This window comes from Arvicola amphibius, chromosome 2, assembly GCF_903992535.2.
Source record: "Arvicola amphibius chromosome 2, mArvAmp1.2, whole genome shotgun sequence".
Taxonomy (NCBI): domain Eukaryota; kingdom Metazoa; phylum Chordata; class Mammalia; order Rodentia; family Cricetidae; genus Arvicola; species Arvicola amphibius.
The window spans coordinates 86,152,640-86,173,649 of record NC_052048.2 but is presented as its reverse complement, the minus strand read 5'-3'; the positions used below and the strand labels follow the sequence as shown (position 1 = coordinate 86,173,649).

At 42.4% G+C, this 21,010-nt stretch overlaps 1 protein-coding gene across 2 annotated transcripts in view; it reads right to left on the bottom strand.

Annotated features, from left to right (window-relative positions):
• Nucleotides 1-19,666, bottom strand: part of Gprin3 (GPRIN family member 3) — a 62,826-nt gene extending 43,160 nt beyond the window's left edge. Inside the window, exon 1 of one of the 2 annotated variants that reach the window (XM_038320373.1) lies at nucleotides 19,498-19,666. Coding sequence is in view for 1 of the 2 variants with exons in the window: in XM_038320372.1 (XP_038176300.1) it covers nucleotides 19,299-19,346 (48 nt within the window). In the remaining variant the exon portion in view is untranslated. Of the gene's footprint in view, nucleotides 1-19,298; nucleotides 19,386-19,497 lie in introns of those variants that run through there. The other variant, XM_038320372.1, reaches the window with a different exon arrangement.
• Nucleotides 19,667-21,010: the final 1,344 nt, after the last annotated feature.

The window sequence follows — 21,010 nt, the reverse complement described above, 5'->3', positions numbered from 1 at the left end:
AACTGTGGATGGGAGACATCTCAGAAAGCTTCACACCCAAACTAATAGCTACAGGCAAGTAACGGCGGCTAAGAGAGGGAATAACAGTCTTATGCAGGGATAAGACCTCTAATAGGTTATGTAATTTAAGTTGTCAGTTCTAAATAAATACATATACATGCTAGCAACAGTAAATAGATATATTGGAATGGGGAGAAGAAAAAAAGAAATGATCTAAATACAGTACCGTATGAAATTCTAAAGAAACAATAATTTAAAAAGAAGAAAGCAATTAAAAAGGTTACTCAAGGGTATGGTGGCACATGCATGTCATCCTCGCATGGGGAAAGTGGAGGTGGAGGTCAGTTTATGGGCATTCTCAGCAGCTGTCTAATGAGCTCCAGTTGCACCTGGGTGGCATAACACCTTGTCTCAAAAAAATCAAAATAAAAAAGGAAAAGAAAAGAAAATCAACCAAGTACTGATGGGAAATACATGGTTTTCTTATTCCAATAAACATACTAAAACAGTTAAAAAACAACAGCCCACTGTCAAATGATATAAAAATTTAGAAACATAGCCACAAAAATATTGACAAAGCAAACTATTTCTTTAAATATACTAATCAAGTCTCAGGACCTTGAGGAATTCAGTACTATTCTCAATGGAAAATAGAAATGAATTCAGTAAATATACATTGAGGCTTCCACTTATACATGCATTGTGCTAAGTTTTTTAAGTGCTACACAGATAAATTAAGACATACAAAATCTGGATGTGCTCCTCCAGATCGAACATTGTAGTGAAGCTATACCAATAAAGGAAACTCTTGTATTAGAATAAAAAGGAAGTGCTAGAGGGATGTACAAGCAAGTGTTCTAATCACCAGTGGGCTGAACAGGCGCTCATGTGTGGCCTTGAGTGTCAGCATCGGGGACAGATGTTTGCATCAATTTTCTTGAGAGTGTCCATATTTTTAAAATAATATTTTATTGGAAACCATACAGTATTATATTTCCTGTGTGTGTGGACATATATGTGTGTGCATTCATGTGTGAATGTGTGCATGTGTGTATATGTCCATGTGTCGGATAAAAGTAGACATTGTGTCTTATTCTTGCTCTCCAACTTTTATTTTTGAGGCAAGGTCTCTCAATGAACCTAGAGCTTATTAGTTGCCTAGGCTGGTTAGCCAGCAAACCCCAAGGATCCTCTCGTTTCCAGCTCTCAGGGCCAGTATTATAAGTGTGCATTGTGCTAGCTTTAGACAAGAGTGCTTGGGATATCAATTCAGGTTTTCATGCTTGCATATCAACTACTTTTCCATCTGATTCATCTTCTTAGCCCTGGGAGTGCCCAGAGGGTTTTTTTTTTTTTTGAGTCACTTTATGCATGCCATAATGTTCTGTGGGAAGAAAAGTCATTAGATGTTACAGAACCCTACTCCTTGCAGTGGTTTCTCCTGGGGAAGTGCAGATGTCTGAAGTCTTCCTTCTTTCTCATTGTGATTTCTCAGTTGTGGACATTTTTTAAAGGGCCTATTTGATAGAGTAAAAAGTTGATGGTCTGGAAGAGAGACACTTTCCAAATTGTTTCTCGGCAAAGCAAGCTGACTTTTGTGTGCATCAAAGTTGAGATACTTCGTCTCTCGGGCCTGAGCAGTGAAAACAGACTGGATAATGCTCTTCTGCCTTCCTCATGCATAGGAAATTGCAGGCATGTTCATGCCACCACCCAACATTCTGTTTAATTTTCTCTTAATTATTGATTTTGAGCCAATTGCGTTTTCATAAAAACATGTGCCTGCCACTATCAGGACTGCAACTGTGTCTTAATACACACTACTCAAGAGAAGAGGAAAGCTGCCATGCAAGCTGCTCTTAGCTCATGTAACTTGATGGGATTCAGCTTCAGCCTGGTTGAGGAAAATATGCTTTTGGAAACAGGGTATTCTCAGGAGCTATTGAAAACAATATGCTCTGTCAAAAAAACACAGCTCTTCTAAAATGAAGCGAGCTAAATCATTTTACCCTTTAAAGGGCAGGAGATGTTATTATGCAACACATTTAGCCTACAATTTATTTTTTAAAGACAAAGGCAGCATCTTATACAACCCTCGTAAGGTTTGGGTTACAGTTCACAACATCCCTAAAGGCGAGGGAAGGTGAGTGTGCTTTTTCAATAACTGCCTGGTAACTGCTCCTACTTTCACACCTCTTGTGTGAGACTGCTTAGTGCTGGATCTTACTTCCTTTCCACAGCAAACCCAATCATATTCCTAATTGCAATAATGTCTGGGATCATTTTGCCAACGTCACTTCTGCCTGATGCTCCCTCTTGCTGGCAGATGGCCTCTTTGTGGCTTTGACTTCAACTTCCCCTTTTCTGGCTCTGCATTCCCTTTGTTAAGACTCCTGCGCCCGTCCCTGGGAATCAGTGTCTAAGGGTACTGACTGCAGATTGAGGCCTCCACTCCCTCTCCTGCTCAGCGCTCCATGTGCATCTGGACAGCTGAGCGGGAGTGCTGTGCCTGAATGCCACCAGCAGCATCTGCCATTGGGTTTAGTGCTAGTCGATCTGCACAGACTCTAACTCTTGGCATCCTTATTTGTGTTAACAACACCAATGTTTTCTCTGTCATTTGGTGGTTTTGGCATCCTTCCTGCCTCCAGTGATGAAGTCACCGATTCCTGGCTCATCTCTGCCAGAAGTATTTGTAACTTTGTTTCTGACAGAAGCAGCTGAGACTCAACTATCCTTGCACAGCTCTCAGGGACATAGCACTCACAGGTCATCCATAGTGACGTCACTGATACCCAGTGCTTCAGACACTGTGCTGTGTTGCTGTCAAACTCAGAGCACTGCCCCAGCTCTTCCCTCCTGCTCTCCAGGTAGAACAATACAGTAGCTGCCAATCCCCGGTCAACCTCCCAGTCTCACCGTGTCAAATGACATCCCATTGAAACCTGTCTGATCCCATTAGTCTGAGCTCAAAAACCCTTCAGTGGCTCATTATGGTGAAAAAGCTCCAGTCGTTCATGGTGTTTCCAACACTGCTTTAAAACATTGCTTCCAGTAATCTGGCTGGACCGCAGCCAATACGAATCATTCCAGTTTTAAAAGGTGGCAGCGATTTGGCCTGTCCTCCTCATCTTGGGCTGAACAGGTATTGCTTGCCTTGACCATACTGTCCCTCCCTGCCTTTCTTTCTCTCTCCCTCTCTCTCATCCACACCAAAGCACTAATATATCGACTGCATATGTGTGGAGATTGGCAGTGTGTGGAGAAAAACTGGTGAGAATGGCAGGGAAAAAATCATTTCTCAAAGAGGTTAGAAACAGGGAATTTTCAGTTTTTGGGAAAATGCCAGTCTGTGAAATAATCCTCTCCTGATAGCCCTCTCTCTATAGCCTCAGTATAGGGAAGCAACCTTGATTACAGGATTTGAAGTAGTCTGATTGGATGATAGTTACTGAGGCATGCATCTTTCTTTCGTGCTAGGTTACAAGCCCCACATCTCATGCGACTCTAAGTATCTCAACGTTAGCCTTTATGACAGGAAGCATGGCACTGCTCATAAGTCAGAAAAATGGGAAGGCATCATTCCCCCATCTGAATGTGAGTGTGGATATCAGGCATGCCCAAATCACACAGACAGCCGTGGGTACACGGCATGTGAGGCTCACACACGTGCTCACCAGAGCGGTAACAGAGTGTCATCTTAGGCAATGGAGCTGTTAGCTGAAATCTGAGGTCCATTTTAACAGGATAAGGATAAGCATTTTCTCCAGATGACTCAGATTTCTGACCTCAGAACAAGGAGGATATTATACTCTGGGCCATAATTCTAAGCTGGATTTTATTGCTTTTAATATTGAAAATTCACATACAGTTATATCTACTCTTTTTATGTCTGTGAATTCTGGCAAATGTTTAAGGTACAACCATCACCACAACCAAGAGAGTAGACAGCTCTTGATTGAATGCCTTGTTGGGTTTTTTTTTTCTTTTCTTCACTGATATTCAATACACATTGAATAAAAACCATGTTTCAAACTTGGGATCTGGTTTTTGTCCAGGATTATGACATATAATATTAAACTGTTTTGAAACACTGAGCAGCAACAGGGAGCCACAGGTCAGTGAGCTCTGCAAGCAGGGGAGGGAACAGCCAATACTGTGCTTATTCTATATTGTAAGTCAAGCAGGGGAGGGAACAGCCAATACTGTGCTAGTTCTATATTGTAAGTCAAGACAGCTGCTCAGTTAATGCACTAAATACATTTTACTCTAATGCTCATTTAGCTTAGATGGATCTTCATGACTGCATAGAAATCTAGAGGCCCCTGCAGTTCCAGGACCTCAGATAACCACTATCAAAAGAGAGTCCCTGATGACTTATGTTCTTGCTTATACTTGTTGTCAGGGTTTTTTTTTTTTTTTCAGTATTTCCCCTCCACCTCTTCTTGAATCTTTGCCAGAATAACCATAAAATTTGAAAACTTCATCTTTAAGACTCATAATATTTCTACTTCCACAGTAAGGCCAGTGTTCCCTCCCCTTCTACTTGGTTATGTATGAAGTAGTTCTATATGACCAGAATAGACAATCACATTCGCCAACATAACTGAGGCATGTACTGTTGCCTAATATTACCTCTTTGGAATAGCAGAAGAATTTCAATTAAACCATTGTACCATCTTCCTTTGTTCCTGGAATTTTAAATTTTCAGTGGTTTTCATGGATACTTGTTTAAACCATACATTTTTATTTGCCTGCTTTAGAAAGAAGAGAATTGGGTGATACAAATAGAATGTTGAAATATTTCATGCATGGATTTCCTAGGCCTACAGAGAAGATAGAAGATGCACTATGTCATTGCAAAAGCAATTTGGGGCTCCCACCTTGTATACGGTGTAAAAATTAGGATGTATTCAGCATTTCATATTGTTAGAGCTGTTTAGTTTCCATAGTAATTTTCCATTGAGTCTTTCCTGTTAAGAGTATGTGTTGGGTTATAAATGTTTTTCTATGCATGCCCACTATAGCATTATCATAGGTGGTTGAGTAGTTAATATCACTTGCTGCTCTTGCAGGGGACCAAGATTGGCTTCCCCCACCAACATGGCAGCTTACAACAGTTTGTAACTCCAGTTCCAGGGAATCCAATGATGTCTTTTGTCCTCACCAGGCCTTGCATTCATGTGGCACACATATAATCTGCAGGTAAAACACTCACATCAACAAATATAAATCCTTGAAAAGTTATGATACTACACAGGAAATAGTATTAAGTTATTAAACTATATCATTTTATTTTCCCTTTTTGTGGCAAGGGTTTGGAACATATGTTTTCCTCTATTCATACAAAAAATAATAGACTGTGGCAGAAGAGGTAGTTCAGTGGGAAGAACATTCATAAGGACCTGAGTTTAAATCCCTAGCATCTGATGTGACAATGTGAAAATCCAGACATAAATGTTGCAACTCCAGTATTGGAGAGCAATCAGATTGACCCTGAGATCTCACTGGCCAGCAGTTCAGGCAAAACTGTGAGATTATAGTTCAGGGACAGGCTCTGTCTCAAGGCAATGATTGTACTAGTAACAGGGAAGGCCATAGATGTCTTGCTTTGAATTTTGCATGCAAGCTTATCTGCATGCTCATTTACACAGATGCATGCGTGCACATGTGTGAGTGTGTGCACACACATGAACTCTCTCAAACACACATTCCAAATAACTAATTTTGGAGTTCAATTCACGCTAAGAGGACAGAAAACTTGCCAAAATAATTTGTACATTGGTTCAATAACTAGACTTAAAAACTATCCATAGCAGGGATTGATGGCATAGAGCCATAACCACAGCATTCAGGAGACTGAGGCAGGAGATATGCCTGGAGTTCTCACTGTCTGGGCTACAAAGTAAGTTCAAAGCTAACGTAGGTTACATAGTGAGACCCTGTCTCAAAAATAATCAACCACTTACCAATTAGCACCCAAACTACCAGAGTTGACCAGTTCTTCCTTTAGAACATGCCCTAATATCAGGCTACCTGAAGAGTTACATGTACTCCCAATGAAATATAACATTATACACTTGCAAGCAATTCCAATTAATCAGACTTATCACAACATGTTTCCAGTAAACATAGAGAAATTCTCCTGTGAGTGTTTTGCTTTTCTTTGCCTAAATTATTGATATTTCACCTTCTTTGTCAGAATTCACCCCTTCAAGGCAGGCATCTTCTTTTCAGTTGATCCTCTCCACACTGGCGTACATATTAGTCCTCCCTGAACATAAGTTGAAATCAGTTAAGTACACATTTTGGCTTCCTGTTGTTCACAAAAGAGACAAGAGCAGCAGTAGACAGGCAGGCAACCACAAGGGCCATGTCCTCTCCTGCTCTTCTCACCATTGCATTGAAACTCCGGCAGGAAACCACAGCCATTTCCTCTTCACCAATTCAAATCACAGGAATCGCCAGCCAGTTTAAAGCAGATGTGACACTACACAGATGCTCACGAAAATGTATGTTCGCTGCATTCAGGAGCATTTGTATGGTCGGAAATGTTCCCTGAGGCAAACAACCCTAATAATAGTTTCACCTTAACCATTTATTGTGTGTGTAGGGGGGAAGGGGTAATTTGTGTGAAAAAAGCAATGAATTACTACTGAAATCTAGCTCCCGTCTCAATGTTGCTGATCTTTTTTAAAATTCCAAGAAACCAATGTGTTAAATTTTCACATGTGTCTTGACCTTGTAAAATCTCCAAGTGAACAAAAACGAATTAATTACCTTACAATCCTAAATCAGCACCAGTTTCTCCTACAGTGTCTAATGTGGCTTCAGAGTCTCTGTGTCTAGCTGTGAGAATAGAGTCCTTTTGTCTGAGCTCATAATACCTTCCTTCAGAACACACCTTGAGGTTTGTGATATGAGTCTCTTACAGTGCACGTTATCAATGGAGGGACTTCCTACCAAAGATCTCTAAGCGTTCAGGAAGGACAAAGAAAAGATTATGGCAGAGGTCCAGGGCTTTCAAGGGCTTTGTCTTCAGCATGAACGGCGGATGTTCAACACTCACAGAACACTGCTGATGGCAGCTAGGAGTTCCGCAGCTTCCCTATGTAGCTACACTGCCTCATGCAGTGCTTCTCAACCTTCTATATTAAAGGAAGTGTATTTAATACAGTTCCTCTTGTTGTGGTGTCCCCAACCATAAAATCATTTCCAGTGCTACTTCAGAGCTGGAATTTTCTGCCATTATGAGTGGTAAGGTAAGCATCTGTGTTTACATTCTGATGGCCTTAGGTGACCCCGGTGAAAGGATCCTTCGACACCTTCCTAAAGGGGTCACAACCCACAGATTAAGAACCACTGTCCTAGAGCATGAGTGTTCCATGGAGCATCTCATTAAAAATCTACCTAGAAGTGAACAAAAGCAAGCTTACTGGTGAGCAGAAGGGTGTAAGTAGGGTTTATGGTAAGCAAGGGTATATAGTAAAAAGGATGTGTCTTGGCAAAAGTGTCAAGGGCATCTTAACTCCATGAGCACAGAACACGGCTAAAGAACGAACCCTGACTGACTGGGTGAAAAGGAGCAGGACTTGGAGCTGACATCACAGCAGGAACTGAGGCCCACAGCATGGCCTCCTGTACCACGTGCATATTTCTATTACGTTGATCTTCTTTTATATGCTACTTATCTAAATAAATTTTTACTGAATATTTTTTTTTTTTTTTTTTGGTTTTTCGAGACAGGGTTTCCCTGTAGTTTCTAGAGCCTGTCCTGGAACTAGCTCTTGTAGACCAGGCTGGCCTCGAACTCAGAGATCCGCCTGCCTCTGCCTCCCGAGTGCTGGGATTAAAGGCGTGCGCCACCACCGCCCGGCTCTGAATATTTTTATTAAGTAGACTTTAGCTACTGACCTATTTAGAAAAGATTAGCCTCTGCAGAAAGAATTTCACCCGTGACATCACAGGTTTGGCATGCCAGTCAGATGTTTTTAAAAGACATACTCATACTTTCATAACGGTTAAACATAGAAGGAAACCCGTGACTATCTAAGTTCATTTCACAAGCCACTCTGGAAGTCTCCAGACACAACAGAGCACAGTCCTTGCCACCACTCCTTGCAACAGAGAGGGTTTTTTGACATGGTAATGGTGGTGAAAGGCTTCCAGACCGGCCCTGAGGAGAATTCCCTCAATTTCTTATTTACTAGGAAAATACCAATGACTTTTAAGAATAGTTAATTTTCATCTTTGAAGTTGACAGAGGTAGATATATTTCAATTCCACTGCTGCATCAAAAACATAGCTTGGGGGTGGTGAAGTAGCTCACTGCATGGATGAGGCTCTGGTATGACAGTGAGTGCCATAAAGAACACAGATAATGAAGACCTTAGCATTTGCGTGGCATCCAAGTTTTAAAGGCTATCTTCAGCCTCCCGTGCATACGGTTTGCTTTTTTCAGTTGTTTTCACACGGGACACTTAGCTACAAGCTATCATAGGGCATTGCTTAACATTTCTGAGTAATGAATATCTAAGATTAAAAGAGCAATCTCGGAAACACCAGTTCTATAAATAGTTCCTAAGTCCAAAGTCCACGGCAAGTTCAACAAAACACAGGCCTGGCTATCCCTTACTGTGCATGTGAGTGTTCACGTGCTTGTGCACATGTGTGTACTGCCTGTGCACGTGACTATAGAGAATGCACTTAGCTTTGCTTTTGAGAAACAAAGAAATGTTGTTTGCTGAACATATGTGTTACCTGGATATTCTGATAAAGCCATGTTTGCTAGTTTTATTGCCTATACAATGATTTACAGACTTAAAAGGCTTGTCCTGGAACTTACCCGTTTATTAAAAACTATGTCTAATGTCTATTTCAGAAGTTTTCACATTTATTTTTAAAGTATCATGAAATGAAATTCATGTTGGGAGAAATTTATCCATTAAATCCTGGTTAGTCATTCCTGTTGATAATTTTTGAGGGTCAGCACAGCATGGCATATGGAAGCCAGCTTTGCGGCCGGGTGACTCTGAATAGATAGTATTCCCTTCAGTAGAGTTTGCTGAACTTCTTTCCTCATGTTTTAAATGGGAGGATAATAGGGTAACCTTCTAGCTTTCATGAGAAATGGGTTCAGCAGAATGATGCCAACAGGAAATCTAGAAGGGCATTTTGAGAGTTGTATGAGTTGTAATCTTTGTCATCCATTTCTTAAAAAGTAGATGGATAAAATATAATACACCAGCCTTCTCCTACTGCTTGGAGTCAACCCGGCTGAGCATCTGCAAGGTTCCTCTCAGTTCCTTCTCAGTGTTCACTCCTTCTTCCTTCTCCCCCACAGGTCTGGTGGCTCTTTCACACAGAAGTGGCACCCTGCCGTTAGCTTCCTCTCTTGCTTTGTGTGTGATAAGGCAAGGACACCTCCCTTTCAGTTTGCATTAGAAACGGGAATAATCACTCTTGAAAATTCCAGAGGTGAGCTTATTAGTTAGCATGTTTGTGGTCTGGAGAGGAGATTCACAGAAGAGTGATTGGCAGCACCAAGTTGGGGCTTTGGGCAGGGTGGGGTAATGCAAGAGTGTTTGAGGCATTTTAAAGAGTAGCTAAGGGAACAGCTGGACATTTCCAGCATACTGGAATGGGAGCCCCAATAATGAGGCTCTAGGGTAGAGAGTGTCCCCAGGTCTAAGCAATTATCCAAACCAATAGTCACTAACCACTCAACATTTACTGGAGGATCACCAGCAATTCTAGCCATGGTTTATCAGTATAATGAATCTTTTATAACATGTCATGTTATTATCTTGATAATAAAATGATTTCTGTAATAATGTCACTCTTGCTTATCTTATTTGTAGCTATTTTCTTTAAGTTTCACCAAGGCTGTGACTCAGAAGAGACTTCCTGTGCTAAGGCCAGCCACCAGTAGAAACGGGAAGCTTTTTCTTCAGTCTGCCTCTTTGCTCTCACTGTACCCTGGTTTCTGGATTTTAACAGTTATAGAATAACTTTAACACACAGTTGAAGACATGTGTGTCTGAGGTCTTATTTCCTGAAACATTAAGACTAGACAGAGAATGACTTGTAGTTTTCAGATTGACCTACCAGGGAAGAAAGAAACATGGGTGAAGCAAGCATGCAGTAAAACTGGGAAGATGCACAGAAGCTAAGCTTAATTGATGGTGCCTACAGAAGGAAGAGATACAGGGGACAGAGGCAGGGATGTTTGTGGTCAGACTACTAGGGGAATTCCTGAGATCCTGGCTGGGAAAATGGCCCACTGTAACTTTGGTGAATCACAGTTACTGGTAGCACTATTCTAGGAGGCTGGGGATTATTTAAATGCTTAGGCTATTTCCTTCAACTATAGATCCCCTAGCACATAGCCAGGCTCAGTATGTTTAAACTAATGACTAATGAATTGCACTTCCTCCAAGTAGGGCCTCTTTGCTCTCATTTTTAAAAGGCAGCTCCAGAATAAATCTATCAATGCTTTTCTTTAATCAATAAAGGCTTAGGAGCTGACATATCCCTAGTCCACCCTAGCTTACATTATTACCTCCAGGGGCCCCCCTCTCAGAAGTTACAAAACCCACAGGGGTAGTCGCTTATTCAACCATCACTACAGTGTCAAACATCAAAATAACCAGTAGGAGATCTAGAGATCACTTTCTTACAGAAATATTAAACTTAGGTTACCTTTACTAAGAAAAAATTATTTCTGAAGAATTTAATTATCATGAGCCTACATGCTATCAATGCATCTCAGAGTGCATGGCACCAACAGTTACACACTTCCTATGGCGCAAGGAAATGCTGCTGCTTCTGCAGAGAGCCCGAAGTGGATGGAGTACTGCGTCCCCTATTCCCTTCAAATGATGCTATCCTCAGCACTGTCTTCCTGGCATGAAGCGACTGTAGCACAGACACTTTTAGGATTAATAATTAGATGAGGGGTTGATTTTAGAAAGAAGGTAGGAGGTCTGATGTGGGGGTGCCTTATGAAGTGCTCACAAGAAAAGAAAGCTGAAGAAGGCTGAGAGACTTCAGAGCTATTGAGGCAGCTTTTGCTTCCAAAAGGTTGGTCTGGGATTCTCATCCTGTTGTCTCATGGGGGTGCATTTTAGTCAGCAGCATGCCTAAGGAGAATGAAGTCCTGGCTTTGATTCCCATCACCACAGAAAATCTGGTCAGGGCAGAATATACAACCCAACATTCTGGATGTAGAGGCAGGAGGCTCAGAAGTGCAAGGTCATCTCCAACGTTCAGCTGGTTAGAGATCAGTCTGGGATACAGGAAACCTTGTGTTAAAAGCAAAAACCAAAAAGCAAACAAAATAAGGAAAGGGGCATCTGTCTTTATTTGCAACACAAATTCATTAATCCTGACAAAGTCACTTCAACTCTATCCCTCTATCCAGGTCAACAGCACAATTCTGAGGTCCAGTGGCAAGCATATTAGTAATTAGCTTCAGAGAAGGGTCATATGCAGAGGCAGCAATCATCTTAGAAAATTGATCTCAGCTCACAAGACCCAGCCAGGAACAGGGATATGCATCCATGCTACTCTTGGAAGATTAGTTCAAGTACCCTTACTCCAAAGACTAGGATTTGCTTTGAGCTTTCAGAAGGCTATGTAAATATGGCATATAAACAACATATGATGTTGTATGTAAGCATGCAATGCATTCAAAATTATGTAAAGCAATTCAAATAGCTCTTTCAGAGGAAGAAAAAATAAATTATTGTGAAAACTGATAATAATTTTAATTTCAAGACACTTAAAATCAAGTAAGCGACCAATCAAATAAACAAAACTCCTCTACTCCTACTAACAGACTAGGTCAACTCAACTTGGATTTATTAAGCTTTTAAATCTACATATTTTGAAGATGGGAATCACCCGTTTAATGAAGTTAGCTGAGACATGGAAGTTTAGAGCCCCATGACACCTTTGGAACACCTCGTGCAGAGTTCCAAGACTCATACCTGTAAGACCTAAGTGCATTTCAGAATAAAGTGGAAGAGGTGAGCACAAGTGACTTACAGGAAATGTCGAGGTCAGAGGGGCAGAAGGGGGAAGAGGAGATTGTAATAAAGTTACCGCAGGCAGCACAGGCAGCTGTTGTGTGCCTACCCAGAGAACGTGGGCTGGTATTTCATGTTTTTATAATAGATTTCATCTTTGAACGTTGACTTAGTGAAAATCAAACACCTGCAGGCTAAGATGCTTTTGCTGGCCTGCCAACTGATGGGTTTTAGTTTCTGAGCTGGTACCTATCCAGGTCCACAAAGCTGAGGCCCATGCAGTGAGGATCCCTGAAATGCCGTCATCTGTTCTAAGAAGCAAGGTAAAGGCAAGAAATCATGCTGAGGTGGTGGGGATTGCCAAGCTGGTTCACACCTAATCAGACCACAGCCTCTACCCCCTAACTGACAAGTTTCTGCTCTCTGACTGCTTTCAGAGAATGTTCAATATGAAAACAAAACTAACCTTCACTTAAAACTCTATTATTTCACTATCACTTCATTTGGCTTTCATTTTTAAGGACAAATAATTTATTGAAAATTTTTTAAAGGGCATTCTTAAATACTGACATACTAAGCACATGTGAAAACATTCAGGCTATATATTCACCAATTTTATATACAGTGCTCAAGAATCAAGGAAGGTTGTGAAAATAGCAAAGCTTCAACCTATGATTGAGTGCACTGAGAAACTGACTTAGAAGAAATGAGCATTTACTTCTAAATGCCATACAGCAAAGACAAAGACCAGATCTGAACAAAGCAGAACTCACAATGAACAGTGCTTATAAATTCTTGAACAATTTACAAAAGCTTATCATGGGAAAGCAGACTCTTATCACAGGCTAACACAGAATGGGAACAACAAGACGTCTCTAATTTGGTATCTCTTTCCTACAGAGGCACAATTCAGAATGAAAATCTGAAAGCAATGCCAAATTCTGCAGCCTAGAGAATTTGTACAGAGCACTCACTGAGGGGAGTGCATGGGCATAGCCAATTACACTTCAGAAATCAGTGGTCCACAAGTGCTGATATGAGGATGCTCCAGTTACTCAGGAAACAGAGTTAGCACAAGTGCTCTGATCTCTTAAGGATTACATGTAAGCAAATTTGCATCCGTTATAAGGAACTTCCCATGACACAATATGCTTACTTAACATTTAGGCTATTTATAATTAACAGACCTGAAAAATAATCAGGAATCTATCAGTATCTTATTCTTCACAAACTAGATCTCCTGCTTCAGTGGTTTGTTTGCTGTATGCTTAATATATCTTGTCTGAGGCTTCTTTTTCCTTCAGAAAACTGCTAGATGTAAATGTGAGTTTTGAAGGAGGTTTGGATCTGTGATAGTTGCCACTCAGCAACACTGTGGAGGTCCCAGAGAGACCTGGGACTTGTCTTTTTTGTTGTTGTTGTTTTTGCTTTGTTTTGTTTTATGGATTTCTTGGCTCTGAAATCCTCACGGTTGTGAATCCTGACTACAGCCAACTTCCCAGCAGCAGCAACAGTGGTACACATTGTCTTTAGGATACAGGAGTTCAACATTCCCAAAGGAACTGTTCAGCTGATCTCCATAGTTTTACTAACACCTGGAACTATAGGGCCAGAGAGGGTCTGAAGTTTTCATGGCTCTTCCCATACACTGCCCTTAGTGAGCCCACTATGCAAATTCTCTATGCTGCAAAACTGGTCATGGCTTCCAGATTTTCATTCTGAATTGTGACTCTGTAGGAGAGAGATAGTGCATAAAACAGAGGGGTTTTTTTTTTTTTTTTTTTTTTTTTTGGTTCATCTTTTATCTTAGCTTGTGATTTAGAAAGGCACATTTCACTCACCCTCAATTTGGGAGGAAAGACTACATGTTAGTCTCTTCTGCCTCCAAGGAGGGTACTCTTGACAGCACACACCATCACTACCACTGCCACCCCCCAACCCCGCTGGGCCCTGTGCTTGGACTGTAACCTAACACGACTGAAGAAATGCTACAGATTCACAGGGACTCTGCTATCACTATATAATGGTCCAAAATATGCCTATCAGAATCTTTTGGGAGTCTTAAAAAATACAGATTTCTAAACACCCCTGGATTTGGGATTCAGAACCAAGACATCATTTCATTTAGCTGTCTGGTCATGGGTCAGTTATTGCTATCTGCCCTTTATGATCTGGTCCTAAGTTATGGCTGGCTTCAAACTAAGACCATCTAATCACAAGCTTGAAGACTGGAGTGCCGTTACTACGTTGCTAACTCCAACACATGCCCAGGTAAAAATCAGTGAGCGATTTTCTCATTGGCATTCAAGACACTGAGTCATTTAAGCTATAAGATTAGACATTTCCCCATTTAATTCAAGAATGTCTTTCCAATTCAAATGTAGCTTCCAATTTTATCGTCCCAAACCTAAGTGGAATGCTAAACTGTCAGATTACAACTAATCTAAACACTCAGCTATAGAAAAAGAACGATGGAGTAGGGAAACACTAAAATCCTCATATCTTGACTCCAAATCAATCAGCTCATGCTGGTGAATCTGTATGGCCTAGTGTTGTTGTTCTGAGTAAAGGCATAGCTTCACTCAGAGGGAATCGATATCACAGTGTGGATTTATTCCAGAGGGGAGACAGCAAGACATGGGAGAAAGTCAAATTGTTTTTAAGGGCACCAAAACTTTCTCTTGTCACCTTTTCTCTTCACAGTAACCATTAGGCACCCACAACAGACCATGCAGGTGCAAACTGCCTTTTTTAAAATTTAAATTTTATCACTTTTCCTTCCTTTCTCCCTCCCTCCCTCCCTCCCTCCCTCCCTCCCTCCCTCCCTTCCTTCCTTCCTTCCTTCCTTCTTTCCTTTCTTCCCTCCCTCCCTTCCTCCCTCCTTCCCTGCCTCCCTCTCTTCTTCTCTCCCACCTTCCCTCCTTCCTTCCTTTCTTGAGTATATGTCTGGCATAGGGGGTACACTCCCTGGAGGTTCCCTCCTTCCAGAAAGTATGAATAGAACATGTCATCAGGCTCAGCAGCAAGTGTTTTTATCCACTGAGCAATTTTGCCAACCCAAGATGTTTATGTTTCACACAAACATATTTAAACATTAAACTAAAATGACAGTCATAACTCAAAATAACCAAAGGAAAGAAAATATGACCAATGGCATTTTCCCTTTGGGTTTGTGACTGCTTAGTGATGGTGCCCAGCCTGGGATTCTGTTCATGATGCGTGCTTGCTGTTTGAACGTGACAATCACCTGACCACCTCCCTGCTCCAGGGCTTGTAGCTGTGTTCTGAGAAATGAGTCATGCTATGCGTCGGTACATCTTGTCAATAGTCAGAAGTTCAATTATCATATTCAACTGAATCTAGGTTCAACCAGGAAACGACTGCAACAGGAAAAATAATGACAGGTTCATGCTGTAATGACCTTTCTATCTAGATTTTCCCAAAATTGGAAGTATTAAGAAAAGAAACTTTAGCTATAAAATGGCCAACAACATTAAATGCTACATATTCAGCTATAGAGAATAAGATATCAGTTATAGGGAAATGGGGAAAAATGGAAAGGTATAGGACAGATGACATAAAGCAGAAGACTTGCAGGAAGAGCAATTAAAGCTCTTGGCTACAACATGAAGGTAGTCATTAATGACAGTGTGCAGTCATTCAGAGTTTGCTGTGTCAGTGACTGTTGCTGTTGCCAGGTAGAGTGGGATGGGGATAGGCAGTGAGAAATTAGCAACTGGGAGAATGATTCATATGTTGATGGTTTCTCTATAGTAAACATCTATTTTCTACATGTCTACGTACCACCCTTTTCTCACTACCCACTTGAATCCAACCATTGTTCGCAAACTAACTCAAGCTCCAATCCCTCGCTGAAGCTTTTCGGATGGATTCGCACTAAGGACTGTGTCCTCTGAATTTCTGTTGACACATTTGGTCAGTTCCCAGGTGTTATCTTCTCAGTGATGCAGCTCTACTGCTCAGGTCAGTGCACAAAAGCCTGCGTGGTGATCTTAGTTCAACGCCTGCATCTTGTAAAGCTAAAGCAGTAAGTAGCAGCCAGATGAGTCAGGACATGGGAAGCAGGAGCATACACTTACATCATGGTTCATTATGTACTTACATAAAAACAAGCCATTTAAAACACCTCTGGGCTTCATCTACCTTTAAATGCTATCCCTGGTATATTCAACAATAAAAATGCTAATCATATTCCCTAAATTGATTCCATGGTCATGTTGTCCTCGAGGTTTGAAATGCCCAGGTCTAGAAGGTTGCTTACTAATCACTACATGGTTGATATAATTATATCGCTTGTTTAAAAATTGACACAAACCTTTATGTGTCTTTTGGGATTTCTTTGATCCATTTTCCAGAGATAATTGTTATTTGTTGATTGCATCTGTCTTATGGAGTCATTTTAGGCATTTAAATGCTTTCTGTAGTCACTAGTATCCATCCTTTATTTCTTAGTTCTGTTATCATAAAAATAAGATTTCCAAGCTGGGTGTGGTAGTGCATGCCTTCTTTCATTGAACTTGAGAAGTTGATGGAGGGGGATTGTGAGTTTAAGGGCAGTCTGTGATACAGAGCAAGACCATGCCTCAAAACAAATGAGTAAAGAAGTAAATAAATACAAATTAAAAGCAAAACCGGGAAAGATTTCCCACATTTCTAAAATTCATTTTTATAAACTCAATCTCTACTTTACAACATACCAAGCAGTGATGGACACTGAAGATGAAGTGGCTGAGGCACAGAAAGTCACGGCTTACTCAAAGGCCCTTCTCTCCTCTAAGCAGACGAATGTAAATTAAACTAACTATGAATTGCCAATCTTGGAAGCCTATATATGTGGATAAGCACAATCTAGAACAGCTCTGCTATGAATGGATTCATTGTCTCCAAACAGAAGGGTTTCCTTAAGGCTAAGGTCGAAGCCCTTCAGGACTGAGTTTGGCGATAGATGGCTGCTTCCTTCTTTCTCCCCCATCTTCTACCTTTTGGGACTCCCTTCCCAGGATTGCCTTCCAAGGCATCTGCTTACTTAAGGCCCTTCCCTCTCCCCTTAATCAGAGTGGCAGCTCTTATTGGTCTGGTTCTTAGGAAACTTACCTTGTGTGCCTGACCTTTTCAACCTGACCACTGAAGCTCCTTCCCATAGTCTCTTAGTCATCATCATCTGTCTCTTCATTAAGTGCTCTAAGCTCAGACTGTGTCTTATTTATTCTTGTATTTCACATTCAAGGGCCATGCCTTGTTCAAGAAAACACAAGTTGAGCACATGAATGAGCAAGTGACTGGCTGGCTGAATGAAGGAACGAGTGCAGAAAGGGCGGAAGCAGCCACCAGGAAGAGCCCCAGTGCAAGCTGTGTGGGAAATTGTGCCTTCCCTGTCTGAAGCCAGTATTCTATCATTTAGGGAGTCTATGACTGATATTTAATGACTTCTCGGTAAGTAGCAGATTTTGTGACGGAACTCCAACAGCGAAGGATAGCTGTATCTAAATGCATCTTTTAAAGTATATCTCAGGCATAATCAAGAACTAATAATAGTTCTGGAAAAGTCTTCGAGGCAATTAAAACACTCAAATTTTAGTAAATACTGCCGGAAGTACACTTCTTCACTAACTGAGGTTAACTGATTGAGCTGGTTCTCCATCCCTCCCCCTGTGAGTATGCCATACGGTACCACGTTCCCCACAGTACTTGGTGATTAGAAGACATCTCACTACACTGAAGCAGCAGGCTAATTGTGTCTCCTTGAGTTCTTGGCGTTCTAGTGACGGAGCGTCTAGACTCGTGATAGCAATGGTGGTTACTACATTGTCTTCCTGTTTACGATCAATACAGTCTCCCCACTAAACACACACACACAGAGACCACACACACACACCATACATACATACACACACACACACACACACACACACACACACACACCACACCACAAACTTGGAAAAAACTGAACAAATTCTTCCTTACTCTTCATCAATGAAGATTCCCTATGTAAACTCTGGCCATCTGAGGCTAGCAATAGAGATTTTCTTCTTTGTACTCTGACTCATGTATCTTTCTTCCCACAACTGTTACTCAGGACAGGCCAATGGTGAACATAATGGAAAGGAAAGAATAGTTTATAGCTGGAAAATAGGCTCTTTCGGGAGAAGTCTGCTCAACGCATTATCAAGGTAAAATATGCAGAAGCACCAACAAGAGCAAACAAAAGCCCACGCAAGAGCTGTGTAAATATTTCATGAAGCTAAGCCTTAATCACTCTCTCTCCAAATCTTTCTGGTGTTGTAAACACTTCAGTTTCTTCCCGTTGTGGCATGACCCAGATTTCATGAAAAAAAAAATGAAATGAAAGCATGGACCTATGGATCTGGAACAAATGTGCTGTGAAAACGGAGGGAATTAGACACCTTCAGACAAGGCGGCTGCCAGCTGGGTGGCTACCTAGAGCTCCCTTCCTAAAGCACTCACTCCAGTCTTTTCCCTTTCCCCCACCTCCTCGTCTGCTCTCACATCACCCTAACCTTGAACTGCCCACAGGCAACCAGAGACTTCTCTCTACACCCCCTCAAAAGCCCCTGAAGCCTGATCTGCCTTCCCTCCACCCCAAATGACTTTCCAGCGCCAAGTCTCCCCTCTCTCTCCTCCCCTTTTGTCCAGTGTTTAAAAGCTTGCCTACGCCTGTCTTTCCATCTGTCTGTGAAGGAAGAAGATTTGCTGTGTACTGGATGAACATCTCAGACCTTCGCTATAATCTACCCGGAGAAGGGTTTATCACCCACTGGTCGCTGCCTTGATTTACTGTGGTTCCAAAGTTCACCTTTAGACGCTGATCATGCTCGGCAATGATTTCCCTTTATCAGCCTCAGTCCAACCTTTCTCTTCTCTTCCTTCCTACCTCAAGAATAAATACATATGCAAATATATTAATAAATACATACACATGTACGCATGTAAACGGGGGAATAGTGCATATGACTTGGTTTTTTACCTTACAGGAAATAATCATAAGAAAATTATAAAAATGCCAAACACACACGCGCGCGCGCACACATACACTCACACACACACACACACACACACACACACACACACACACACACACAGACAAACACGCCCCTCTTTGCATATTCGCTGTGTGCATATCCTACTGATTAGGATTAGGATTTCCAGGTCGCAAACATCAAGCGGCTTTCCTCTTTTACCTTTGAGTCAGAGCTTAGAAAGCAATAACCTTGCAGAGGAATACATCACCTGCGGGGACCATGGCCCTTCTTGGGAAGCAAGATGGGCTGGGGACATGAGCAACAGGCAAAAAAATCCACGACCAAAATGTGGGACCGAATTCCTCCTTCACCAGCACAAAGCACATTGCCAGCTCCTGTCCCAAGGCTGGCCACTGGGCCAGGTGGCCGCGGGGGCGGCTCCTCTCTGGCGGCGGCTGGTTGCTTACCTGCTCCTGCGGGCTGTCCCTGGCTAAGCCTTTGCCTGCGTGGTGCTAGGCTTCCAGTCGCACGTGTATTTCCAGTTCGGGCTCGGCCACACCGATGCTGGGGGGCATGCCGCGGTACTCTGCAGCCAGGAGCCAGCTCTGCGCGATCAGGAACTGAGACTACTATGCCAAGAGCTGAGGCGGCGCTGGAGCGGGGCGGAGACCAGCAGCCCCGCCGCTCGGCGCCAAGCCAGCTTGGAGGTGGAGTTCACGTGCAGGCAGATAGATCCGTGCCCGCCCTGCGCGCCCCCGTGGCCAGGCCCCAGCCGCTGAATCCTGGCTGCAACTCCACAGACTCCTTGCAAGGCGAACTCCGCCCTAGCCGACCGGCTGGGCCACAGCGCTGGGAGCCTAGCGCCCCAAGGGAGTTCAGAGGACTACAAGGTTGAGCTTCTGCGGTAGGGGGACAAATGACAGATGGAAAGTTAAGAAGGAGATTAAGGAAGAGTGCTGGGGACCCAGAGTCACTCCGTAGGAAGTCTGACTCTTACTCCTTCCAGAGTTCCAGAGTCACTTTGCCCACTGTCCGGGTATAGAGGACTAGATGGCTACTTATAAAGTCATGTACTGTGATTTGAAAACAAGCGGACCATAGGGGTTTGGTGTGTGTTGTAAAATGGACAGCATCAAAAGTATTTGGAATTGTGACTGCAGTTGTCCCTCTCTCTCATACCTCCCTCCAAGAGTCTGGATGGCTTTAGACACAGCCCCTTTGTTCTGCTGTGGCAACACCAAATAGATAGTGTGCAGTCTAGTGGCTGCTGTTAGATGCTGCTGAATAACACCGCAAGAACTATTATAACTGAGTATTGGTTTGCAAAATATGCAGCTGTAATTCTCACAACTACTTATTAAAGGGGTGTTGCTCCTTTTAGCGCATCATGTTTTGAAACTTTGCTTGAGATTGGGATAGTGAGCAGCCTGGTTGAGTTGCCATCCCCTCCAAGCAATGGCCTCCCAGCTAGTCCTCAGGGCTTTCCCAGGGATCTAGTTGAAATGGCGACTATAGCCGGGCTAAGGGATCTGAGTTCTGAATAGAATTCCAGGTCAGGCCGAAAAGTCTCAGTCATTGGGCTTTAATTAACATGATTCTTTAATATTAGTAGTAGATACTTCCCGAAGGTGGGTTAAGGACTTTCAGAAGTTATATCGTAGCTCCCGGGCACAGAAGTGGACCTCTGTCCTCCAGTCTCTGGTTGAAGGAGGAAGGGAGTATAAAGGTTACAGTGGCCCCAGGTCGCTCCTGAAATAGCTGTCTCACAAGAGTGGCTGGAGTGAGGTTTGGTCTTCCCAGGTTCTTAGCCTTTTAAGCAAAGACTGAAAGTAAGGGCTCATAGTGATGTGGAAACAGAGCAAGATAACTTTATTCAGGGGGAAGGGGCAGTGTAGTGTCGTACAAGGCTACCCTGTCAAGGGAGACAGTACAGAGACCACACAAGTGAGAGTTCTTTCTCAGAGCCACAGAAGGGAGGTG